This window comes from Cinclus cinclus, chromosome 11, assembly GCF_963662255.1.
Source record: "Cinclus cinclus chromosome 11, bCinCin1.1, whole genome shotgun sequence".
NCBI classification, from domain to species: Eukaryota; Metazoa; Chordata; class Aves; order Passeriformes; family Cinclidae; genus Cinclus; species Cinclus cinclus.
Window position 1 is genome coordinate 15,849,234 of NC_085056.1, and position 27,115 is coordinate 15,876,348.

The 27,115-nt window shown below is 38.6% G+C and overlaps 1 protein-coding gene across 7 annotated transcripts in view; it reads left to right on the forward strand.

Moving 5' to 3' along the window:
• Positions 1–3,091: 3,091 nt before the first annotated feature.
• The window catches only part of DPY19L3 (dpy-19 like C-mannosyltransferase 3), a 38,185-nt gene continuing 14,161 nt past the window's right edge, over positions 3,092–27,115 (forward strand). For 5 of the 7 annotated variants that reach the window (XR_009933540.1, XR_009933543.1, XM_062500202.1 and 2 more), the window contains exons 1-17: positions 3,092–3,158; positions 3,513–3,575; positions 4,431–4,573; positions 6,056–6,189; positions 12,616–12,706; positions 13,561–13,682; positions 13,885–14,030; positions 15,665–15,788; positions 16,228–16,362; positions 17,993–18,124; positions 19,116–19,217; positions 19,674–19,747; positions 19,990–20,148; positions 21,630–21,752; positions 22,109–22,220; positions 22,743–22,799; positions 27,026–27,108. Coding sequence is in view for 3 of the 7 variants with exons in the window: in XM_062500202.1 (XP_062356186.1) it covers positions 4,471–4,573; positions 6,056–6,189; positions 12,616–12,706; positions 13,561–13,682; positions 13,885–14,030; positions 15,665–15,788; positions 16,228–16,362; positions 17,993–18,124; positions 19,116–19,217; positions 19,674–19,747; positions 19,990–20,148; positions 21,630–21,752; positions 22,109–22,220; positions 22,743–22,799; positions 27,026–27,108 (1,697 nt within the window). In the remaining 4 variants the exon portion in view is untranslated. Of the gene's footprint in view, positions 3,159–3,492; positions 3,576–4,430; positions 4,574–6,055; positions 6,190–12,615; positions 12,707–13,560; positions 13,683–13,884; positions 14,031–15,664; positions 15,789–16,227; positions 16,363–17,992; positions 18,125–19,115; positions 19,218–19,673; positions 19,748–19,989; positions 20,149–21,629; positions 21,753–22,108; positions 22,221–22,742; positions 22,800–27,025; positions 27,109–27,115 lie in introns of those variants that run through there. The other 2 variants (XR_009933542.1, XR_009933541.1) reach the window with 2 other exon arrangements.

Consider the following 27,115-nt stretch of genomic DNA (forward strand, 5'->3'; position numbering starts at 1 on the left):
TGCCATGCAGCTTTTTCACATTTCCTCCAATGCAAAACCTGGGAAAAAAAGCTCTTTGTAGTAGGATGTGGCATCCAGACATTATCCTGTTGACTGGGCTGAAACACCTTCCTCCCTTCAGCTGAACAAAGCACAAGAGGCTCACCAGAAGTTCCTTCCCCATAAAGGACGGGGTGCTGCGTGATCCCCAACAGGCTGGGACGGGGCAGCACCACGGGTCCCGTGATGATTCCAACACCCTGGGACTCGGGAGAGCCCTGCCACATAGCAGTGCCATTCACCCACTCTGTCCTAGATCTCTGGCAAGTATTTAGGGTTGGAATTGCTGCAGAAAGCTGATGTAGCGCAGGCAGCTTTTGTTCTGCATCCCTTCGAGGCATGCTTGGAGAGGAGCTGTCACACAGAGCCACTCGGGAAGGGAGGCACCATTAGAACTAACCTAAGATTAGCTAGGTAATGAAATTCACTGTTGGTAAAACCAAGATTTTTTACCCAGCAGGACCCTGAAGAGCTTTAAAAGCTGAGAAAAGTGAGAACCCAGAAATTTGATATGTTTGTCACCTACCAAAAGGCTGCTGAACAGCAACTCAAGACATTGCAGGTTTAGACTTAAAATCTACTGGGGCAGAACTTGAGTCCTCCTGCTTTTCTAGCTCATGGTAGCTCTTTTTACAGTACTGAATGGGACAATCCAAAAGAAAACAGAGGTAAATTGAATTTAAAGCTTCTTCCAACCATTTCCTGTACACAATGGTCTCTAGATGTTTGGCACTTGCTGGGATTATGGGTAACTTGGTACTACCACGAACACTCCACTACTTTGATCTAGTTGGAACAGAATGAGCTAACAGAATATTGTCAAATATCACTTTTTGTTATTTTGGAAAGTAAGAAGCCAACATTGCAAAAGTATTATAACAGTACAGTAATGATATAATCATCAGTATTACTGATTGCAAGCTACAGTTTGGTGACTTTTAATTTACATTTTATAATACAATTTTCAGGTGTTAATATCCATCTGGAAGCTCTTTAGTTCTTCTGTATTCTCATAACTTGATACATTAAATTTTTATCAACAGACATGTTGCCTAAATAATAAATTGTTTCAGTGAGAATATGTTAAGTAATAACTCCAATTTTTTCCTAGTGCTGTACTTAAAAGTTATTGCAACAGGAAATGACTTGTTAAAATATACAGAATTAAGGATTTTTTTTATTTCCCCTACTATCTAATCTGCAATTTGAAACTTGAACAGCAAGTGTTAGTATTTCAGAAGGAAGGTGATAGCTGAGCATTTAGATACATTACCAATGTGTAAGGCTGTGTAGCACATTTATATTATGGAAACTTTTTACTTCCAGTAACACTATTCTGCAGTGTAGGTTGTGTTAGTACTTCAGGAATGTCAGTCCTGTGCAATCATTCCCCACAAAAGGGAAAACTTCAGCTGAGCACAGTGACTTATCACACACAAATCCATTACAGCCATGCACGCTGACATAAAACACAGGAGAGTTAAGACAACTCCCCCCTTCTCAGGGATTTCTAAAGCTCTTCACTGATAATGTTTTCTAAACCATTTCTGTAACTGCTTGTTCTTGTAGAATTTAGTTTGCATTGGTCTCTTCACAAGTAGTGGATAAGCAGAACTTTTATTCCAGGAAATATCTTCCACAGCATCCCCTTTCTTGGAAATGTAAGCACATTATCACCTTTACACAAAACCTACGCACACTCAAGGTGTTTATCTACACTGTAGAATTTCTTGTATGTATACAATGTGTTCATTTCAACAAACACATCCATGATGTGGCAGTGATCAAAGGAAGGTAAATCTAATGCCCATGGTAAGGCCTGTATTCATTTAGTTTTCATTTTTAGTTTAAGCACTCCCCACAAATGTATGACCTGCCTTATTGCTCAAAAAAAACAAACCTAAAACCCAAAGAAGTATGGCTGTAAATTGATTTACAGTAGAAATGTTTAACTACTTTGAGGGCTTGATCAGAGGAAGTAAGATTAATTCTGTTGCTTCTAAAAAATACTTAAAAAACAAAATAAGCATGCAGAGCAGATACTGAAAAATTTCCTGATTTCTAGTGTCAATGCTTTCAAAGGTCAGAATGACCAGGATGATTACAACATAGGTTTCTTCCTGTCTTTGAGCACACTTTCTATGAATTTCTATGAATATTGCTCTTCCTGCTCCAAATACTAAGTTTTTCAATGAACCAAGGTCGTGGAATTAGAGAGGTAAAAAAAAAAAAGTAAAGCATTGCTCCACTATAAAATCATAATGGAGAATCAACTATATATTGTCCTGAAGAAGTGAACCCTCTCCCCAACAATTCCACAGAATTTGTATGGATTATTGGGAAATCAGCCTTCTGTGATAGGTGCTGCAGTTGGTTTGTTGGTTATGGCTTCATGGGACATGGTTTGTTTTTTTTTCTACAATTACTAAAGACAGTGCAAATAAAACATACAATAAAGAGTTAGTGCAGGGCTAGGTTGTACCCATTAACTAGAACAAAGTCTAGTTTTGCCGTTATCTTCCAGCTACAAAAGGTCTTTTCTCCCTTTAAACGTTTATGGTACAGTTAAGCAAGAAATACAGTGGAGCTTGTAAGGCGTTGAGCAGAACTCGCACCTCCAATTTCAATTTTAAAATCGCACATACACGGGACATATATGGCACATCTCGCAAATATCGGAGGGGCGGCCGTGAGACATACATTAAAAAACCACTACAAATAAATTCTGGGGCACTATTTTAGCAAAGCCTCCTCCCCGCCGGGACAGCGCGACCCTCGGTGGGGAGCGGGCCCCGCTGCCGGGCCGCAGGGCCCCTTTCCCGGCACGGCATGCACGGGACGCACTGGATGCACGGCTCGAACCCCTCGCAGTTCCTCGCCGTGCCGGATTTCCGCCGCAGGCCCGCCCCGCCGAGCTCGAAGCAGCCATGGAGAGGCGGCCGGGGCGGGGGGCCGGGCCTGTGACGGGCGGCTGTGCCCGCCCCGGCTCTCGGTCTCCGCCCGGCAGGGCCGAGCACCCTGCGCCGCGCCCGCCCCTTCCCCTTCCCTTTCCCTTCCTTGTCCCTGTCCCTGTCCCTGTCCGCGGCGGGGCCCGGGCCGCTCCCCAGCACGGACCGCAGGTACCGGGGCGCGGGGCCGGGAAGGCGGGCGGGGGGAGCCGCGGCGAGGCCGCGCAGGCCGCGGGGAGCCCCGGGCCCTGCCCTGCCCCGGCCCGGACCCGGGCCCTGCCCAGTCCTGCCCCGGCCCTGCCCTGGCACTGCCCCGGCCCAGCCCTGCCCTGGCACTGCCCCTGGCACTGCCCCGTCCCTGGGCCCTGCCCTGTCCCTGGCACTGCCCCGGCCCAGCCCTGCCCCGGCTCTCCGCGGCTGCGGGGCCCGGTGCGACCTGCCCGCCCCGGCGCGTGAGGGGCGCTGGCACCGCGCTCGGAGAGCGGAGTTTGGATGAGCATCTTGCCTTTGTTAATTCATTGTCAGGTGTGCTGCAGACCGGCTCTTCCGAAGCGTGAGCTCGCGTAGCTCCCCGTGTGCTTTTGCCAGGTGTGTGAGGAGGAGGCGAAGCTGATCGGCTGCAGAAGCTTTAACCAAAGTTGTGCGGCTGAGGCTGCTCCCCGCAGCGCTGCCAGCAGCAGCCGGTTCCAGCGGCGGAGCGCAGGGAGCAGCTGTTGGGCTGGGATGGAGCTGGGATGGAGCTGGGATGGAGCTGGGATGGAGATGTGTGCCTCGGGGTGGGATGGCACCGACTGCCAGGTGCAGAATGCAGCAGTGCTGTGCTCAGGGAACCCAGAGCACCGGGCAGCTGACAGGGCAACGAGTGGCTGAGCTTCTCGTCTTGTGATGTTCACAAATTCTGTGCTGTGTAAAACATCGAGTATTCTTTTAATGCTCTCTCTGCTTATTTATAACACAAGTGTTCTCTGGCATCATTTTTGCATCTTTTGACTCCCTTTTTTGGGGTTTTTCTGAAAGCCAGGATTTAAATTACTGGCTTCATATTTTAGGCACACAACTAAAATGTACTGAAAAGACTAATTTTTCTTTGAAGAGCTTTGATTTCTTAAAAAAGGGGAGCTAAGTGTGTGTTTTGACTCAAGGGCTGCAAAAGTGAGGGCAGTCAAAATAATGAATCATTCTGAAACCTTGTTTAAGAGTATATAAAATGGTGAACGTTAATGTTTATAATTCTAAGATAACGTTTTCTGTACTTTCATTTGCTGACTGGTACAGATTTAAAGAAAAACCTTGCATTTTGATAAGATAGACTTTATGTACAGTAACGTTACAGAAGTCAAAGTCTGTGATGTCAGTTAAGATGTGGTTTTATTTTCACGTATTTCATACAGTATCAAGTGACTGTTGTGTAGGAAGATGCATTGCTTGTGTGTGTCCATTTAGGAGTCAGGCTGAAGAATAATGAATTAAAGTGACTGACATCATGACAACCATAAGACAGAGGAGGGTTGGAAAAGGCACAGAAGCAGCTGAAGATCAGCCTTCAGAGGAGACAAATGTGAAGCCTGATGGGAAAATTCCACCTGGTGGGTAATGGAAAACAAAGTGACACTATGGCTTTTTAGTAGTGTTTGGGTTTTGTTCTGTCCTAAGCACAACTCAGAACTAGGTATGTGCCAAATGCATTTCCATACTTGAGTATCAGCAGAATTAAATGGATAAGACAGAGGGTCTCATGCAGATTGTTGCATGTCAGTCTTATCTCTGATTTAAAATCCTAATTTGAATTGGTGAGAACATTTTTTTCAGTTTATTATTATTGGTGACACACTCTCAGGTTGTATGTTGCCATCCAAAGTTCTCTAAAGAATCCCAGTCCAAATCATTGATAACAAAAGGATTTAGGGACAACTGATGAAATGTACTTAAAAATAGGCAGGTTGCATATAAAATCTGAATTTAGCTTTGAACTTTTGCTTTTTAATTTATAGGACACTGGTTAGGTAAATTTAAAAGAGAGTTATTAAGTGTCTTAATTCCAGGATCTGTTTAAGTAATGAAATTCTGACAACATTTTGTGAGGAATTACAGCTCTAGAGTTCACAAAGTTCCTTTTTTTGGGGAGGATTTTTAGATTAATTTATTTTAAGGGATATTTTGGTCTAAATTCTAAATGTTTCTCTGCATTTGGGCAGATGAAAGTTTCATTGTTGTTTCTGCACAAACACACTTGGGCTATATATGAAAAGGGCAAGTGGTCATAGTTCTCCTGCAGCCCAGCCCTCAGTTCCATGGAATCACATAGTTGGAACCCTTAAGGAGATGTCACACAGAGTCTAAAATAGCCATTTCAAAGATGCAATTCCAGATCACTAATCCATATTGAATGTTACATTAACACTGCAAATACAAAAGCCCCAACAAACTCAAGCTGCAGGAATGTCAGTGCCCAGTGGAGGCCTGCAGGTACCCAGAACACATCCTTTCTTTGCCATCATCCCATCCCTGACCTTGCTCCGGTGTCAGCAGGAGCCCATCTGCACTTCAGAGCATGACACCATCATCAAAGGCTGCTTGGGCTGCTGTTCAGTTTCTTTGTGGGTATTTAGTGAGGCTTCTGAACTTTTGCTGTTGTTTTTTACAAAACCTGAGCAACCTCCCCCAGAAAGGCAGCTCTTTTTAAGAGTTGTGAAGGAGATGTGAATTGCTTGCTTTGTCGTCTGTCATCATGTATTGCTTGAATTTAAAAAGTTGTGGAAGATTCCAATTCAGGTTTACAAATCAGTTATGTCATTGAGACAAACTTGTATAGGATCATGGTGTTCTTAAATCTAAAGTATAGTAATTAAAGTGTGTTTATTTCATTTTGTATGTAAATAAAATATTCTGATTTTCCTAGATAAGAACATAAAAACCACATCCCCATAAAGGTGTGTTAAAACCAGGTGTCCTGTTACCTGCAGAATGTAAACTGCACTAGCATAGGCAATGGATAAATGGATTTCCAAAATCCCTATAGGTTCAATAATATGTTTCACAATTACAGACTGAAATATTTTTCTTCCAAGATCCTCCAGGTGGTAAGCTGTGGAACATACTGTCAATAACTGTTGGTGGAATTGTTGCCATCTCTCTTGGACTTCTTACTTCTGTTTATGTGGCTACACTACATGAAAATGACCTGTGGTTTTCCAATATCAAGGTAACAATCATTTTCCTAGTTTCTTCAGTAGTTTTGTGGAGTATTAATATGAGCATTAGTTGAAGTTTCATTTTTTTTGTGTATTTGTCTTGTAACCCACTCAACACCAGAATATTTAATTTTTAAAAATTCAATTTTAAAGAAGCTGTGCTTCCCTTCCCACCATACTTCATCAGTTCTATAAATACCTGTCCCCAATTTTTTCTCTAAAAATATTGCTAGAGAGCTCCTGTCTGAGTTGTAGCTATGGTTCTTCCAAAAACTGATCTTTATCTTCGATAGAATTTCAACATTTTACTGTATGGTTTTCTGTAATAATCTTACTTTTATCCAAAATTAAAATAAAAACAGTTGAAAGAAACAATATGTAGAATCCTGGCACGCAGTTCTTGAATGGTATTTACACTGTAATATTGTAACACAGTTTAGGGATAGTCTCTTGGTATTCAATACTGATTTTATGTAATGTCATCCTAAATGTGGAAACCTCAAAAAGTATTTCTGCCATTTGCTAATGTAAACCCAACCATTCCCAAGACCCAGGACTGACTAGTTTTTTCAGAGAATCACTGCAGAGAAAATAATGCAGCTGTACCCACAGCTAAATTTAACTAGAGAAGAGAGCAGGTGAGTCATTTCCCTTTCAAATGCCTCAAATCCATTCTGCTAGGTCTGTGTATTGTGTTGTTCAAAGAGTACATATATTTAACTGGAGTACTTGCATTGCAATATGTCTTTTCTATGCTGCAAACTTTTTGTGGCCCAGAAACATTTGTATTCCCCTAATACAAATAATTTTCATTTACTACACCAGTTGTTGTTGTATTGTACATATAATTCTGTGTTGTGCCCACCCTTATCTTCCCTTGGTCATACAGAGAGATTGTACACAATGTATTGAAGGTACACCTTGGGTTTGCCTTTTCCTTCCAAAAGCAAGTAGTGAATAATTTCAAGATGTTGTGTATTTTGAAGTACAAGCAGGCATGGACTCGTTGTAATGCATGAACATAATGGATACTTCTGTTTTAATCTGTCAGACTGACCCAGAGGAGCACAGAGTTCACTGAAACAAGCAGTTCTGTAGTTGTAATTAAGTTGTCCCCTCCATGGGTGAAACAGTTGTTTTATTTGATAGTTATTGTTTTCCTTTTAAGTACACTAGAGTGCCACTAGATATCAAAACTGAAATAATCTCCTCTAGGTTTTTGTAGTCCTGATTCTGTTGTTTCTGTAGCTGTTATTTCATCCCGTGAAGGTGATGGATAGCTGGTAACACTGCAACAAGAGCAATTTCAGCCAATTTGATGGAAAGATTCTAAAAAACATTAAGTTTATCTACCAGCAGGGTAAAGGAGAAAGAACTGCAGACGTACTCTGGTCTCACAGTGTCCTGTTTTCAGTGGGATGTGATCTCCACCAGAGCATGCATGTGGCTACAGTGCTCATTTTAAACAAAATACTGCTTTAGGAGTGGTATGGGAAGGGAAGATGGCCTATGACGAGTCTGAAATTTCCTGCAAAGCTGAGGCAGGAAGGCTCATCCCAATGCCTGTAAAACAATCCACAGATGTCTCTGTGCCTGTGTGTAGGAGTGTGATCTCTCCAGGGGCATGTACATGTTTTCCAGCACTTCTGATTTGGCTGATCTTTTCATTACAGCACATACTATATACTAAAAAAGACAAGACCCTCAAAAATTACAGGGAAAATAAGTGGAAATTTTGCTTTGTTCTCTAACATTTTACAGTTTGACCAAAGCATATACTTTTGCAAGTATTAACTGAACTTTCCAAAAGTTAGAAAAGAGTAAGTTTTATTTTAGTTCATACCCCTGCCCAGATTCTCAGAAGGGAGAACTGTAGTCTAATCCTTGCCCCACAACTATTGCATGCCTTACTTAGTGAAATGCAGAGGTGATCTCATTTCATTATATTTTCATTAAACATAACATAGAATAAAAGGATGCATTACAAATGCACATCCAATGTTTTATTAACCCCCATGCCATTATTAAACATCACCACTGCTCTGCAACATAGAAAAGAAAAATTCTAAATTGGTTCTGTTTCCATACATTTTAAACTGCAAATTTCAGTCACCCTGAAATGGCTGTAAATGGGGTACATTGGAGGATTTATGTTGCTGAAATCTGATACTAAAATTATATAAGTGTATTATTCCCCTGAAGTTTATTCTTTTCATCCAATAAGATACAGTTAGTCAGCTGATATGAATTCATGCCCAGAAGGGTCTTTGTGGCAGCTTAATTAATACAGAGATGTAATGGGAGACCTGTTTTGTTATCTTTTCTTTTCTAAGAATATACTCTTCTATTTGAAGGTCTGCAGTGTTTTTCTGATACTTTTGCATCAGGCAGATGTTTGTACCTGCACCTTTTAGGTGTAAAAGGTGGAATTTTGTTCTGAAGACCCTACTGATGCATGAACACCGCAACTGCATATTTAAAATTTATGCAGTCATAGTCAGCCCCAAAAACTGGAAGTAAAAAAGTTTATTATGCAAAGTCATGATTCCTAACTCCTAAATAATTGGAGTCAGGGCTTGCACACACACTTGCAGTGATTGCCTTTCTGTAATTTCAATTGCAGTTCACCGAAAGCCAGTTCAGTTTTGGGTGTCTTCCAGCAATGGTTCACCCAAGTAGAAAAACTGTCTGGTCGTTGTGAAACTGTTTTGCTGTATTTTGAATATGGCTTTCAACAGTGCATTGATTTCAGCTGCTGCTCTGTGTGTGAGTCTTGTTCTTGTTTGCTGGTAAATGTGTCTGCTATTATCAATTAGCCATGGTCACAGGAGAAAGATGTACAATTGTTTTCTTACCACAAAAACTGAAAAAGGACATATTGAAGAGTGGTTTATGCAATGAAGGAGGCACACAATTGCTCCGTTTTTGTTTTTGGCTGTTTGGGTTTTTTTTTATTTCAAGACTTTCTGAAAGAATGACCAAAAAAAAAAAAAAAAAAACAAAACAAACAGAAAAGATTCAGCACACATAGTCAGAAGCTGTGTTTGTATCCCCTTCCAGCAGGGATCAAAGGTTATAATCACTTATCTTGATGAAATAATTTTGAAGAAAAAAAATTTAATCCCTTCTCATATACATTAAACCAACAAACATTTCTCTTTGTGATGGTGGAAGTCAAAACAGATTTCTTATCCAAAAATCCTTTCTCAGTTTTCTGTAAATGTTCTGGCATAACACATCTGAAATGGCTTGTCTATTTTCAGTGATTTTCAGTAGCAGTTTAGTGGCTGCCCCTCCAGTGTGACATCTTTTGGGAACAGAATCTGCTATGCAAATCACAAAATGGGGGGCCTCCTCTCCTGTCAGCCCTTGCATTGCTTGTTCAGCTGCAAATTCTGAAGGAACTTTGAACAGGAATGAGTCAAGGCCATGCAGCAAATTATTACTGTAAGAAAAACACATAAACTTCAGAGCATCCTTGTCCTTCACCCCTTCTGAGTAAGAATTTAGATGCTGTTATTGATTTTTCCTTCAATAAAATTGTTGCTTGCAGGAAGTCAGGAATGAAAATACAAGATTATAAGTCTTTAGAATCTTTAGAATGAAAATATAAAATTGTAAGAATTTAGGATCTGTGTGAGGATTTAGGAACTGTTAAGTGCTCATATTTTCCCATTTTACATTTTGAATACATACCAAAGATTATTGCCCAGAGAAGCTGTGGCTGCCCCTGGATCCCTGGATGTGTCCAAGGCCAGGTTGGACATTGGGGCTTGGAGCACCCTGGGACAGTGCAGGGGGTGGCACTGGTTGGGCTTTAAGGTCCCTGGCAGCCCCAAACATTCAGTGATTCTATGAAGAAAAGCAGGTAATGAGAACTGTACAGTGTGGATGCTGTGGCATGAAGGGAAGGAGGGCATCCAGGACTTTGGCAGTACTTTTCCACAGAAGTGCCTGTCGAGGTGTTAGGGGTGATCAGATCTGATCTGGAACACACCACTCAAACAGATGGGTATGAGGTTAACCAGCCAGGAGAGCTGTCCAAGGATTAAATACCTTTACTGAAGGTTTGTTCTCAACTGGGCTCATTGAACAGAACATTGAACAGCTGTGTGTGCTGAGTTTCCATTTGTGCACTTGAGAAAATTTTCAAATCCTCATGGTCTTAAATTGAAAAACTAATAAATAGTTTCAATTACACAAATTTTGTTTTAGCTGTCTCAAAACAAGAAAAGTAATTGAAGCTTTATTTATGCTTATTTTTAGAAAAACTCAACTCAGACTTTGGCTTCTTGCTCAGCATTCTGAAGGACTTGCTTAAGGAGTTTGAGCAATCATAAGCTCTACAATTTTGCACTGCCCTTCAGAGAAAGTCCTTTGTATTTGGTTGTGAATACTTAATACTATTAGGATACAATTGCATTGTAAATTGAAATAAGCAGCTCTCTGTGTCCCAGAGGACAGTGTTCTTTATTTTTCCCTTGGAACAGTGATAACTTCTTTGTTACAACCTCACAAAGTGAATATACAGACAGATAGGCATGTGCTCTTACAGTGTTTACCCATAAGTCTGTATGTTTTTATTGACATGGAATGCTAGGAAAAGTATAAATTGCTGTAGAACTGGAGAAGTATTTTGAATGAATAGAACAGATGTTATCTTAGCATGAAACAGATGTAAAACTCACTAGTGTTTGTCTCATAAAGTATAGCATTTGGTTGAATACAGCTGGTGCCAGGATTGCAAATTAATCATGTTTGAATGCATTTTTGCTAATTAGATCCCCCTCTGTGACTCCTCTCTCCCCTTTAATAAATTCCAAATGTTAGCATTCCTTTTTTTTTTTTTTCCATTTATGAGCATTTAAGAGTCAGCCACTTTTTGGTATTAGAAAACTTTTCAGTAGTGATGAATTTGAGACTTGAGCTTGTTCAAAATCCAGCATTCTAATTTTACTAAGTATGTGATGATGATTTATATGTCACAGGGCAGCTGGAGAGTGTTACTGTGAACTTAGATGGAATCACTTGTGGTTTTATCTATTGACTTTTCTCAGACCAGAACTAATATTGGTTTGTCAACGATTGGCTTCAATAAAACACATGCTCTAAGATAAGAACCTGTACTGGGCAGTAAAGCAGAGAAGCTTTATGTTAGCTCTGAAATAGAATTGATTCTTCTCTCTCCAGCATGAGAGTTGGGACTGTAGAAGAGGGTTGAAAGTCTTGGGGTTCTGTGCAAGATCTCATTAACAAGAACGGCATTCATAAAAGGATCTGAAAAATTATTTTTAAAAAATAAATATATAGAATATAAAAATTAATATTCTGTTATACTTTTATTTCATTCATTTGTACAGAATGAATTCATAAGGTCATTTTTATAAACCACACAAATTTTTAGTGACTTGCATATACCACATGCAGAGTTATCACTGGATTTTCAAATCTCAGTATAAACTTTTTCTAATTGGATAGAGATGTTTTCCAGCTTACTGCTTAGGAGATATGTTTGCTGGGATGTTGTTATGCAAACTGCTAAAAAGATCACTAATAATAGAGCAGTTCTGACTGTTAGTTCTCATCAAATTGGTTGTTCATGCCATCTTTGTTTTAATGTGGTTGCCCAAAGCTGTGGTTTTGTTAAATTTCATTAGGTCTTCACTACTAGGGAGGTAACAAAAGGAGGTGTATTTCAAAGCAGAGAGCTTTCAGATCTTACTAGACTCCACCTGCTGCAGTATCAGCCAAGAAAAAGGCATAGTTTGAAATGTACCTGGTTTGAAGTGTACCCCGTTTAAGTAATTCAAACATTATTAATTAGAAATAAGAAGTTCACCTAGCTCTATAGCCAAGTAAAGAGTCACTTTTCCCTTCACCTGTAATTTAAGAGAGTGATGACAGCTGGCTTCCTGCAAGAAGCAGTGTTGAACAAGTGGGCAGCAGCATCCCCTGCCAGCTGAAATATCCCTGGCATTATGGTGCAGCCCCCACATAGCACACTGAATTAATTGAACCTTGAGCTGGCAAAGCCATGGAACACAATGGGATAACTACATCTGGGAGAAAAGGTTAAATGCACAAAGCAAGGATATGCAGCTTTACAGTCCAGCTGTGGGCCACTGTGCCAACCTAAGCTTGTCATATTACAAAAAATAGTGAAATGCACAAAATGTTTCCAAGCAGCATATCAGAATCACAAAAAGCATGTACACTTCCCCAGTTGAGTCACTTCCACCCCAGCCTTTGCCTCACCCTAATCCGTCCGTGTATGTTTACCTTTAGTTGAACTAAGTTGATAAGAATATGAAACCCAAAGACTGAAGCCTCTCTGGAGGTCACTTTCTCTGGTGCAGCTGGAATTGGAGTTGAAGGCAGCTTTGGATGATGGTGAAAAGCAAATGCAAAGTGAGTTTACTGTTGAACTTCACTTGCAGGAAGTCGAAAGAGAAATTTCATTCAGAACTGAGTGTGGACTTTATTATTCCTACTACAAACAGATGATTCAGGCTGCTTCTATACAGCAAGGTATTGTAAACTGTAAAGTAAGTTTTGCAGCTGACTGTAGGTTTGGTTGGGTTTTTTTTTTCCAAATATAATTGAGAACAAGGCATACCATAACTATGAAAGATAGTATAACAATTGTGTTGGAGACAGATTTATTCTTTTCTATGCCAGGGAGCCACTAAGTTATGGACATAATAAATCTCACAGTGATGCTTTGATTTCTATGCCACACCTTCACATGCTGATGAAGGCAATCACTTTGAGGGACAACTTTCATATCTGTTAAGGTTTCAGCTTGCTGGTTTATTCAGTTTATTACTTACATTTTTTATTCTTCACTTGTTTAATTTGAGCTATAAGCTATTTCTGGGAAGGGGCAATGTTTTTTGCTGTGTTCCTGGACAATAAATGACAAAAGGAGCAGCTTCCAAGGAAGTCATATACAGTGATGGGCCTTTCTCAGACAGTATCATGTTTTCTAGATATTTAACTGTTGCTCCCTAGCAATTTTGCTTATACTACACATTTTTCAATATTAACTTCACCTATGATTAAAGTAGTGCCAAGAACAGTTTTCAGGATCCAGAATGTACCACAGATTCTATGCTGGGGATGGAAGTATAAAAATAAATGTTTTATACACTACTAAATATATAGTACTTGAATTAGCACTGTGAGTCACAGTTGAAGCAGGGAAGCTGAAGACCTCAGAAGGTCATGTTGATTCAGAGGTAATATGTTCTGAATCGTTGACTCAAAGTTTGCAGTTTCTGATGAGAGATCCTAAAATACCTTTGAAAAAGTTATTCACTGTTCAAATGAAGATGGAGGGGGAAAATGACAATCTCCTGTTTCAATTTCTCTTTATCATTAAGGTTTACATGGTTTAGTATATGACAATAAAACTGAATCTGTGAGGACAATTAACATACTTGAAAGAATGAATGTTTACCAGGAGGTGTTTCTCAGCATTCTGTATAGGATTCTTCCAATTCAGGTAGGCATTTATTTATGGCTTTAGACTGTAAGTGCATTATGAAGATTGCGCAGTGAATCATAGCTCCCCTTTGTAGATATTTTCTAATTAGAAATATTCCCGATACCTTCTTAATTTGTAAAAGCAAAACTTAATTAATACTAAGTATAATCCCCCCCAGTGAGTGTCTGAATGTCAACATCAGTATTCTTGTGTTTTACAGCAATACCTAGAGCCTGTTTATTTTTATATCTACACTTTGTTTGGACTTCAGGCAGTTTATGTCATTGCTCTGTATGTAACAAGCTGGCTTCTTAGTGGAACATGGCTTTCAGGGTTGTTGGCAGCTTGCTGGTATATTACAAACAGGTAAGTGTGATTAAACATTCAGTCTTTCTAAAATTCTACCTAGTTTCAGAGGTAAGGCATTAAAGCTTTAATTGCATGGTTAATTGGACAAAACGTGAAACTGTAAGGCCTCTCTCCAGTTAGCCAGAAAATGGAAAAAATATTTAAATAATAAAAATAATTAGAAAATAATCAGAAATTAGCTGATGTATCAGACTGGGTTTTTAAAGGTTCAGGAAGTTTGAGTAGAAAATTCTGTCTTAAATTGGTTTCTGAAAGTGGACTACATCTTGTGTGTCTGGAGCTCCAGGTGATGTACCCTGTCTTCTCCAGCCTAGGGTCTCTCAGATGTTAAAGACATCTGTATGGAAGCCCTTCAGGCGTCTCCTCACTGCCCCACACCTGCCTCCAGGGGTTCCTTCCACAACCTCAGCTCATCTGAAGTTCAGCTTCTCTCTCCCCTTATTCTTGCAGCCATCTCCTGCACTAAGCCTCAGAGAAAAACATGGTAATTGAGCTGTTCTAGTGCTTTATCACTTGACTTTGGAGATAAAAACCTAAGAACTGGCTTTATGCCACAATTAAGCTGCTAGCATGAAGCTAAGACTGGTGACATTGGCTGTTATCTGTAAATTACTCAAGAAAAGAAAAGTCCAGTCTTGGTTCTACCAGAAATGTTTCATTGCTAATGAGCAGCTCTAAAGGAATTTATCTGCAAGTACATCCACTGCTTAATAATTACAGGTGTACGGAGGCGAGATTCTTTCTCCAAATATAAAAGTAATTAAAAGCCACATGCAGTGTACAGTATTTCACACGTTTCTTTCATGAGCTCATCTATTCCATTTACAGAATATTTGGAGCAAATTTGTCTTTCTAATAATTGGTGAACGACGAGAGCTTGTTTCCTTCATGCAATATAATACATGCATGGAGTGGATTTGGATAAAGACTTTCTGTCCAGATGAATTGCATCTGAGGCTACTGAGTAATTGCATTTAGATACATTCTTCCTCCAGCTAAGCATGTATCAGATATGTTGCTTACTTGGCTTTTTAGCAAATATTTTCTCTACACCAAGAGAGAATTATTCTTCAACTTTTAAATCAGGTTTAGCAAATGACCTTTGTGAAATTCTTCCATCACATACTTCTTATGTTCAAAAGCATCAAAAAATGACCCGAAGCTCATAAGCAATTAAACTGTGTTCAAACTCAAGTCATTGGGATCACAGTGAAAATTACATTCTGTTTACATTCTTGTATGTGCATTTGAAAACCAAAAAAATGAAGTAAAATGACCTGTGATGTGGAAATTCACAAGCTGGGTTTTGGGAGTGCATTTAGTTCGGGGTGTATTTGTCATTTCTAAATTACCCAAGCTGTGTTTCATAAGTAAGATGTAATCCATAGTATATTTTTTTTACAGTTAGTGAAGCTGAAGTACATCATTTGAGATGCAGAAACAATGGATAACTTGCAGAGCCTTCATAGTGATTTATTTTCAGAGCCAGGTGTGTTGAAGGAACTGGAGTGTAGAGCCTCCATTTTTAAAAATAAGAAGTTAAAATAGCACAAAGATGCCTGTCGTTGCAAGCTGTCTGTCATCAAGTGTTTGCTTGATTTTAAATTTGTGCACCTCTCTGTTTTGTACAGAGTGGATACTACAAGGGTAGAATTCACCATTCCTTTAAGGGAGAACTGGGCACTGCCATTCTTTGCTGTTCAGATAGCAGCCATCACATACCTTCTCAGAACTCATTTACAGCCTGCTCAAGAAGTGAGTATTTCTAACAGGTATGACACATAAACTTGTCCTGATCTCCAAGAATTAAAGCAAATGGGTAATTCAGTTTCTTTGACCAACAGTTCTTAAGTTACTACTCCTCATTTTGATCAAGTAACTGCTGTTTATACAGTCTAATATGTATTGCATTTTAATCTGGGGTTTGAAACTGAGATCTCACTGTTTTCTTGCAAATGGTATTACAGTGATAAAACACAGGCATAAGTCAAGAATTTGTACTCTAATAAAATGTTTGTTATCCTCCAAGCTATTATTGCAGTTAGAAAAGTCAGTGTTTTTTAAGTGGTTTTACAGTAAAATTAGATTAAGGTGGGCTTTGGTTGGGTTCGTTGGGGTTTCTTTTTGCTTGATTTTTTTGTGTTTTATCAAAGGAAATTATAAAGTAAAATGCAACTTTCTTCCCTCCTTCCAGAGGCTCACACTCATGGCTGTATTCATGGCAACGTTTCTCTTTAGCCTGACTTGGCAATTTAACCAGTTTATGATGCTGATACAAGCATTGGCATTATTCACACTGGACTGCTTGGACATGCTTCCCACAGCAAAGGTAACTTTCTCTTTGGAAGTAATCTACTTTTGTTGCTTTGCCTTCACAAAGCAAACAGTTTTGAAGATGTTTTCCTAACCAGTGGCCTGGATGCCTAGAGTAATACAGATGGTGCAGTGTGCCTTTGTGCTTTGAAGTAATCACTGAGTATGTACCCTGCAAGTGTAAAAGTGAATAATGAAAACAATCACATTTCTGATTTTTGTTCACTTTCCCGTAGTTCATCTCTATTTAATTTTGTCTACTTTTATTTAGACACTATTTGACACTTCCAAGCACCATCCTAACAGTTGATTTGATACCACAGCTTTAGCATGGCCTCTCGAAGCTGCCAGAAGAAAAAAGTACTACAGGAAATCTTTGTAAGCTGAAGTCAAAGCAGTGTATGAATTTTGTCTCAAGCACTGTGCATCCTCGTTTGCCAGTCAGGGCCAAGCTCTGTACAGAGGAGGAGGATGCAGAACACCAGGTTGCTGTGGGGAAGCAGCTGTGTTGCCTGCACTGACATTCACCACAAAATAACAGTATTGCCCCTCCTGTGTTGCTGAGCTGGATAAGCCAGAAAATAAAACAACTCTCACTAAGAAGGTCAGGGATCGTTGACAGTCAATCTTACAAAACAGAGATGTACTTAGAAGATGAAAATGCTGGCTTTGACTTTAATGTTGCTGTGAAATTCTACCAAGATCATTTTAGGCATGATGCAAGCTTGCTCTGGTTGAAAAAGGTTATAACTTTTGGAAAGGTTATAGGAGATGAAGAGTAATTAATGTAAATTCATTTTAAATTTGAAACAGACTTGAACCTTACTGATTGTATTAATTTAACTGAAAATTAGTATGATGCCTGCATATCAAGATAAATGTGGCTTACTTAGGTTTCTGAACTCTTCATTATATCTGCAGCTGCAAGCTGAAGTCAACATTTAATGTGACTGGTCAGCTACCTTTAAAGTCAGCAAATGACCAGCTTCATCCTGAGTGATTCCAAAACAGACTCATCACACCACTGTGTCTGTACTCATTTGCAAAAAAGCACTACTTAGAACTGTTGGAGTTTATTGGGCTCTTTGATACTGATTTACACCACTGCTGTAACACAAGACTGAACTTGGGATCTTTATGTGAGGTAAAATGTATATTTTGGTACCACTGTGTCAGAAAATCAGCTGGGGTTTACTGTTTACATTGAGCTGAACACTGATAATAGTTCAGCATAACCCAAAAGGGATTATACTGAACTATTACTGAAAAGTTTGAGAAGGTAGGTGATGTTTGGTTGCTGATCTGCACTGAGCCATAGCTCTTCAGGCATAAAGACATCACAGAGGCTACAGAAAGACTTCTTGGACTAAAGAAAATAAAGACATCTTCCAAATATAAGTAATAAATACTTTCCTCACACTGCAGTTACTTATCTGCTTGATCATAAGATCAAGCTTCTTTAAGTATAAAATGGGAAAAAATATTAACCTAAGTAGTTCAGGACATAAATATAAAAAGGATATAGTAATGGCTTTAAATGTAATGATTTACTGCAAGATGATATGTTCTTTGCAGAAATAATTGATACTGAAAAGCAGCTATGACTGTAAAGTTTTGTAGACATAAAAATCTCATTATTGTTACAGGTTACATGGCTCTATATAATTCAGATTTCTGGATTATTGCTGGTCTGTGTCCTACAGTTCTTCAATTCTATGATTCTTGGATCATTACTTATAAGTTTTAATGTTTCTGTCTTAATAGCAAGAACAATCCAGGTAGGTACCAAAATATTTCTGTAGTACTAAATAGAGAGTATATATAAATATATATGTGTTTGTGTGTGTGAATGAGTAATTTAGGTGCATTATAATTTGCATTTGCTAATATTAATTAGAGGAATTACTATAGCATATAGCAACTCAAACATTGCCTGATCAAATAATTAATTCCATTACACTAACTGCAGCTTAACCAAGCACATCAGACATCATAATTCCATGATTGCTATTAACATTAATGATTGTGCAAGCTGCAGTTTGGATCCTGAAAAAGAAATTGCATAAATGGACTTTACACCTGTTTCAGCAGGACTTGGCTTGAATTTATGGTTCTGCCTCCAGCAAAATAATCTGTAACGACTAGGACAATCAGGCTCATGTCATGTTCAGCTTCCTGAAGTCCATTGTTTCTCTCAAAGATTAGGGTTTTTTACTGTAGTTACAGTTCTTTTTTTTCTGATTCTGGCATTGGTGACAGCCTCTGACCACAATAATGGAGTTTACATTCCATTAGGAATAATAGAATAAATAAATAGGAGGCCATTCCTATTGTCTGCACCTATTCCCAGTTGCCTGGGAGCAGCTCATCTGGATCTGGAGCTTTTTACTGGAAGATTGCTCAAAATCCTATCAGCTGGCAGAGACAGAAGATAGCTTTGCCATGTGTAGGTGGAAGGTGTAATGAGTGGGTATTTCAAAAGGCACACAATATTGTGGAAATCAGGGAATAATCTGTAAGTACAAGAGGACTGCTGCCAAAACTGCCAGATCAAAGCTTTTATGACATTGTCCCTTCAGTTTTGTGCAAGAAGTATATCTTTATTCTGGGTACTTGGTTCTATATCCATTTTTGCTTACATGACTCCTATGCAAATTTGGTGCTGCTCAGGACTAGCACATCTGCTGTTTCAAATAGCTTGTGATGCTCTTGTTCCAAATACATTAAAAAAAAAAAGGGACTAAAATACTAATATTTTCTTCTTTGTAGAAAAACCTAAAAAGGGGTGGCTTGCTTAATAGGCTTGGGAAACTTATCCTCCATGTTCTACTAGTCTTGTGCTTGACTCTCCTAATAAATAAATTAATTAAGGTAGGCAAATAATTTTTAATATCAAAAATTACACATTGTATTATTTTAAAAGCTATTTGTTGACCATCTACAGGAATGTCATCAAATAAAAACTGCAGTGAGATTACTCTGCATCTCAGAAACTGCATTTTATAAATTAAAGAACATTTTGCTAATCTTTGATATATAAACTTGAAAACTTCATAAATTAACACCAAATAATGGGTGTTAACCTGAAGCTCACCTGTAATTGTATATCAGTTGTAGATCTGTACTGTGGAGCATTTGCAAAGTTTTTCACTGAATTTTCTTTCCAAAGAATGGAGTTAAAACTGAATGCTTCTTTGATTGTAAAGCACCCATCTTAGTAAGCCTGTGTTGCTTTACAGTTACATTTAAATGATGAAAAAAGCTGTTCACTGTGTGACATTTTTGATATTTAAAATATAATTTCCTTTCTATTTCTCCACTTTGTAGAAAATTCTTAATCTTGAGTCAGATGAGCATATATTCAAATTTCTGAAAGCAAAATTTGGATTTGGAGCAACAAGGTATGATTTAGCTGCAGTTTTACTTTTTTGTTTGACTTCTTTAATTGAAGCTTCAGGTTGTTCTTATTTCAAATGTGTGCAATAAATCACAGAGTTTTACCTCATGTTTATGTCATACTTGCCCTAAGAACAATCTGCACAACTCTGACTTTATAATTTCTTGAGGAAAAAAGAAATTTTGATCCTTTTTTGTCATCGAGTTATGAAATATGTGATGGACAGAGGTGTTTATTTTTTTTTAGAGATTTTGATGCTAACCTGTATCTTTGTGAAGAAGCCTTTGGTTTACTACCTTTAAATACTTTTTCAAGACTCTCCAGTACATTACTTTTCTACATCTATGGATTTGTTCTCTTCCTCCTGACAGTAGCAGCTGTAATTGTTGCCTTTCGGAACCTCAGGTAAATACAGTTTTAAGAGAATTCACATTCTTGCCAATTTTCTTCAGCTGGCTGAGGAACAGACAGGTGAACACAGCAGCAAATACAGGATTGCTTTGCACAGCTACTGAGGAGTGAGATGTATAACAGAGAAATCAAGCAGAATAAGTAACTTCTATTGACACTAAAAATGTAAACAAAGAAGCATCCTTCCCTAGATTCAGTTGAGCTCTTTGCTGTTGAAGTTTTGCAGTATGTATAATGCTGGTTGAGTTTTTTGGGATGAAGGAAAGCAGGGGTAGGATGTCTTTGTCTAAAACAATGTTAGTTTCTTTAGTTCATCCTATTTTCCCTGTGCAAAGCATTCCAAAGCACAGATTTCCCAGGTGTTATCTTCAAACTGCCCAGAAATGAGCTGGAATAGTCTGTGCTGAACCTTGTGATCTGTGTGAAGGAGCAGGAGCTGTAACTGTGCATCACTGCTGGCAGTTCCTAGAGCTAATCTGTGGGATTCTGAGGTGCCTACAGAACACAGAAGAAAATCAGAGCTCCTGTTCAGAAAAAAAAAAAAAAAGGTTCATTATAGAGGTCTTAGTTTTACATATACACTTGGGCAGAAGGTAGAAGGGATCATATAAAACTTGATAAAGCAAAAATTCAAGGAGTGTCACCTGACTGGTGTCACTATGATAGATTTTAGGGAGGACTGGATAAAAAGGAGAGAGAGCAAGAGAGAGTATTCAAGACATTCCAAAACTATGTTACGATAATTACATATTACAGTAGTAATTGTCACATGTCAGTCATCTGTAAATAATTTTGGTACTATTCAACCAGCCTCTTTAAAAACTTACTGCATCAGTCAGTTTTAAAAATAAATATTCTGCAACTTTTATATTCTGCGATCTTAAATGTAATCCCAAACACATCCCTAATTTTTAATGCATTTATCTATTTATCTCACTTAAACACCTGTCCTGAAAAAAAAATACCACACACACTGAAGCAGCTTCTTTTTTGTTTTTTGAAGGGCCCTCCACATAAATTCACAAGGCTAGACACCTCAAGCAATTACCACTCCTTTCAGGCTCATGTTCCCTAACTCTGCTTCCAGTCTGTGGCTTTAGTAACATCCAGACAGACCAGCACAACCCCACAAATCACAGTTAAATTCTTCAGTCTCATCAAGAGCCCCTCATGAACATTGCTGCTTCAAACAAGAACCCAAGCTTGCCTTGCTGTAAACAATTCTATCTCATTCTAATCCAGCTCATTTCAACCCATTGCATTTCCAGAAATCTGCACATGTAAAGAAAAATCTGATGCTGCACCAAGTTGGTGGCATCAGGCTAAATTATATCATAGATATAATAGAAGATTGTGGACTCACAGCAATGGTTGTTGTTTCTGGCCTCAGAAAGATTTGGTGGTTTTTAAAATGCAGATAATTATATGAAGTATGTTACAGAACTTAATATAACACTGTTTTTTTCTTCAATTAGTGGTTCAAATCAAGTCCAGTTAAAGGAAAAAATGGGAGAATACACAGTGACACTGAAGCCTGATGCTGCCTATAGCTTAGTTCACACAGTTCTTTTTGGATGTCTGGCATTAAGCACAATGAGGTATTTTTTTTTTTTTATTCTACTAAGGGCTAGTTTAGATGATTGAGTATATTTTTATAAGAGTGTAAAATATGTTGACCAGAAACTGATGGGATCATGAACCTTCTTTTTCTCCCCGGTGTGTTTCTAGTTGTAGACCGAGGCATTTCCCAGAATTCTGCCATAAAGAATGGAAGTTTGGGAACAGAGATGTTCTCAAGAGTGCATAGCAAAGTGCAGTGTCAGTCCTGTACTCAGTTATTGCAGAGGCCTGAAAGTCCAAGGAAACTGTGTTCAGAATTTCCCTAGACATTAGCTGCTCTCAGAAGCAGCTTTGCAGAGCTCCAGAGGATCATGAAAAGCTTGTGTTCTTCCAGGATGAAGTACCTCTGGACATCCCACATGTGTGTATTTGCATCCTTTGGCCTGTGCAGTACAGAGGTTTGGAAACTCATCCTCAAGTGTCTCCATCTCTACACATCCCACAGGGTGAGCACTGTACCCACAGTATTTCATCCACTGGGTTTTGGACTGTATCCAAACCGAGTCAAGGCTCAGGGCTGAATATTGTTCGTAGTTCTCTCAAACCAGGTATCTTTGCTGTAAGTTTGTATACATTTAGTAAGTGAAATGGATTTTCTGGTGGTTTCTATATTAAACAATTCCATTGGAATACACTAGATGGCAATATAGATGTGGCTATGAAAAATAACCACAATTTTACTAAAATAATCTCCATATTAAGAAATCATCAGCAGTCTGAGAAGACCTTTGCAGTCAAATTATATTGAATAACAGTGTTTTCCACCTTGTAGAATATAGATTTAAAGGTATAAATCCATCTTCTGTGATGGGTCTGTAATTAGGGTTTTGCTTGAAAATAAAATCAGGGTAAAATTCAATCTCTTAAATTCCACTGCATGTTAAATATTTCAGATATCAATACATTAAAAATTAAGTCTTATTAAATATACCCTCAAAATAACCATTTTTTTTTTCAATTTCTCATAGACACAGGTGCTTAAGTATTCTGTACCAATAATTACATTACTGTACATTTCATTTAAGGTAAGAAATTTTTTTCTCAATGTTTTAGCATTTTTAATTGCATGAAATTTTTCCTTTCTCCGAGGAGAGTGTTGTCTTATTATTAACTACACGTGAGAATTGTAACTGAATTTTAAAAATGAGGATAGCTATGCCTATTAAATTGTCTTGGAAGGATCACTTGGGCTTATTTGATCCAAAGTAGTTGTTCATAGAACAAATGGTTACCTGGTTGTATGTGTAAGCAGCAGGTTTTATTTAAATGCATAATTTTATGGAAATGGGAGTTACCTCTTTTGGTTTTAACTAAGTTGTGGATAATATGCAGATTGTCACACTGTGTAATGATTTATTGTAGGAGCAGAAATAATCATAATCTCTACTGCTGTGCCTCATCTGATACATTTTAAAGTACAGAATTATTAAATGGTCAAGTACCAGATTTGTCTTCTGTCTGTCCCAGAAACAGAATATTATTATTGTCAAACACTTAAATGTAAATGCATAAAACATACCTAAATCAGTAACATGTACAAGATTATCAGTCTGTCGTAGCAGTGAGATTTAGAACACTGATTCAATGGGCAAACCATCCTTTTAATCTGTAGTCACAAAGACAAAAGATTCAGAGTCTGCTTTGACTGTTTGTCTGTTGTTCTTGCAATAACTAGTGTGAGGTGAAAATACATCTGTTAAATAATTTCCTTCAGAAAAGCACAAGATTAATTTCATTGATACAGTTCAAAAGGCAGTAGTGAAGCAGTTAAGAAAGCTGCTAAAGTAGTTCACTCCAGTGTTGTGTTCCCCCCTCTAAAACTGAAACAAAAAGTAAAAAAATACTGTTTTCCACTTAAATTATCTTATTGTTCTGTTAGAGGACATTTTTTGTCCACTGATGATGTGACTGTTAGGAAGTCATTTACCATTTTCGTCATCTCTGAATATGACAGAAACAATGCCATTTCTTTTGACATGGAGGATACCAAGAGCATGACATTCTGATAGTCTAATGTGACAGATCACTAGGAATAATTTTCCTCCCAGTCTTCATGAGCAGATGTAAAGTTCCTAAATCCTGTCAGATTCAATTCTGAAGTCAACAGAAACCACAGATTTCATGGGCTTTAGAGCACTCATTAGTGCTCAGTCTGCCTGAAAAGCATCATTTTCATGTTCCTTCTAAACAGAGGAAATATTTTTATTGACTTTAAATATTTTTCAGATTTCTCAGTAGGAATGAGAAATTAATCACCTCTCCGTGTTTTTTTGTCCTGAGTCAATTCTTGCAGTTGAGCTACCAGAAAAGTGAATCTCTCTGTGGGTCTTTTCTGCAAAGCTGAAAGAGTTGATGAGAAACCTGAGGGAATCACAGAATGTTCTGAGCTGGAAGTGGCCCACAAGACTCTTGTACCAGGTGCCCTGGCAGTGGTCAGACAAGAATTCTTACCAGAGAGATCCAGAAAGTACCCATTGCTTCTGTGAGAATGTAGTTTTATATTCTCTCTCTGAAATTGTATAAACAGACAGTGGAAGGAGAATTTTGGAACAGAGACTTACTTATCTTTCTCTTTTCCAGACAAGAATTTATCTGTTCAGTCAGTGACTGCTCAGATTGCAGGGGCAGTGTCTCTGTACACCACAAAGTTAACTGGCTGTCAAGGATGGCTTTCTTGAATTTGTAGGAGAGCAGTTTGCTGTTTCATTATCTCTTACATTTGTCAGAAGAACTGTTCTTCAGTGCAGTTCCTCAAAATAGGACTTTCATGGGATTATTAACTTAATCCTGAATAAGCTAATGAAAGCCTCTTTTGAGGCATGTGGTTACTACAGCCCCAAATACATCACTTGAACAATAATTTATTGAGATGCAGATGCAGCTACAATGCTAGCTTTCTTTCAGGATTCAGGTACAGGATGTTTTGAGACCTGTAAGACATCTGTATTCCTGTTTACATGTGTTCTTCATTATTGCAGTGAAAACATCTTTCAGATAAAGTGAAAATGCTGAAGTATTTCCATGCCTGCTTTAGCTGTGTTGCAGATAACACAACACAACACATGCATAAAGCAGTACCAGATAGAATCTGTGTTTTGCTTCTTACACTTTGTAGTTAGATTTCACCTTTATCTGTGTTCACTGTATTTTAACTTCAGGCTAATGCTGATCAATTTGCATGTCAATAGTTCCTGAATAAATTGTTGGTATTTAAGGTGAGCTCCTGAGCATTCTAATTCCAAGGATTGCCAAATAATCTTGATTTCTCTCTAACAGTAAACTCTATCCCTATTATTTCTCCAGCTGCATTTTTTTCTTCATTATGGCCAAGTCGTTTTGCTCCAAACATGGACATTGATTACTGCATATATTGCAACATATTCCCATGATCTGAGCAGTCTTTGGCTGTACTGAACAGCTTCTGTTCAGGGCTAACTTAAGCCACTTGACAACTGGTTTCTTCTCCTGAAGACTCAGACCCCAGAGACAAGCACAGTTAGAAGTCAGAAACCTCTTTCACATTTCCCTCCCTCTTCTGAGCAGTTTGTTACATCCCTGATGTGCTCCATCTGTTCTTTTTCTCATCTCCTGGTGTCACCAGACTTTTTCTCAATCTGACATATACTTGGTTTACAAGATAAACTTCTGTCAGTGTTACTGGTCCATATTCTCATGTGCTTTAATTTTATTTGTCATTCTCTTGTATTTGGTGCTCCTGAAGTGTCTTCATTTCCTCTTGGTTCTACTAATGAAATGTAGCACTACCTGGAAATGTTTCAATTCAGTAATAGCAAGCCCCATGACCAAAAAATTTCCTCCAGTGAAAACTGCTTGTACTCACTCAAAACTTGCAGTATTGTGACATAAAAAACCCTTTACAGAGTGAATGCCATGGAATAGCCCCAGCAGTGAGCAGGGAACTGTGCCACTGGTTCCTTAGGAGGTTACAGGGCAGGGTGCACTGACTGAAAAGCAAAGCAGAGCCTATTCCTTCTATTTCCACCCCAAAGGACTCCAAGCTCTGAGAATGTGTAGCTATCCAGGGCAGCTTAGTAATAAAGAGAGGAAATTTTGATTTGTTATGAGACTCCACAATTTCCTTTTCACAACAGCTGAATCTACTGATCTCTCTGGGAGAGCTTCTGAAGAGCAGAAATACTGCGGTACTTCCAAAAGCTTCCCCAGGGTTGTGATGCTGCCATGGCTCCACCTGGGAGATGCCAGGAGTACTTGAACAAGTGTTTGGAGCAAGCAGTTGCACTAGTGAGAATCTTAACTGGCCCAATCGTAGCTCCTGCCCCCAGTCCTGCTGTGTAATTACACTTTTAGTGAAGGAATGCCTGTGTTTGCTAAGGGGCTCAGCAGCACCATTCAAATTCCTTCTGAACTCTTGGATGAGCATTATATAAATCAGATTATTAATGGCTTTTTAGATTATCAGGTGGGTTTTATTAGACTTTCCTGTAGCATTTCAATTTTCAAACCAGCAGCCCTTATTATGTAAAGATAGCAGGTTTGGAGTAAGTTTCACCAAACATTCTCTGTAGTAAAGACTGATGCACAGCAATCTGTCATTAGCATTGTCATTATCTTCCTCAATTACCCCCTTCTGCCCTGGAATATACACTGGCTTAAACAATAAACCCTTAAATAAATCACTATTCCCTTTGCTTTTTGGACGCGAGGGCTAAGCTTCTCAGAATCAGTTTCAATCCTTTTTTCTGTCCTCCAGATTTGATTTATGTATTCTTTGTCTGTAGTAAATTTTGAAATGCTTTCCGTCGGTGGTCTATTGGTTGTTGTCATTTTGTCACATTTTTATTTTTGCCTTGACTGGCTCTCTTTTAATTCAGACTTCTGAAGTACCATTAATAGCATCTGCAGCACATCGAATAATCTTTACTTCTGATACAGATTTCCAATATTTTTTAATTTAGGTTTGTATTTCCTGTCCAAACTTAATGTTAATTCCTGGGGCCTTTCCTTCTCTTGTCATCATTGACAATGGGCAGTTCTGGTCCTGCTGGTCATCTAGCAGGAGCTGCAGATCACAGACTCTGACACTGTGTGTACATCCAGCAGTGACAGCCACCTCTCCTTCCTAGGAAGGGATAGGTACACTTGTGCCCTGCAATTTACCTGTGAGCTGGACTAGATTATTTGCCAGCCAATAGGAAGTAATACATGTCAGCATCCAGAACTTGTTCCATTCATTCTGTCTTCAGGTTGTTCTGTTTTGTTTCCATTTTAGTTCTGGCCAGGAATAATGGATGAACTATCAGAGCTGAGAGAATTCTATGACCCAGACACTGTGGAGCTGATGAACTGGATTAAGTAAGAG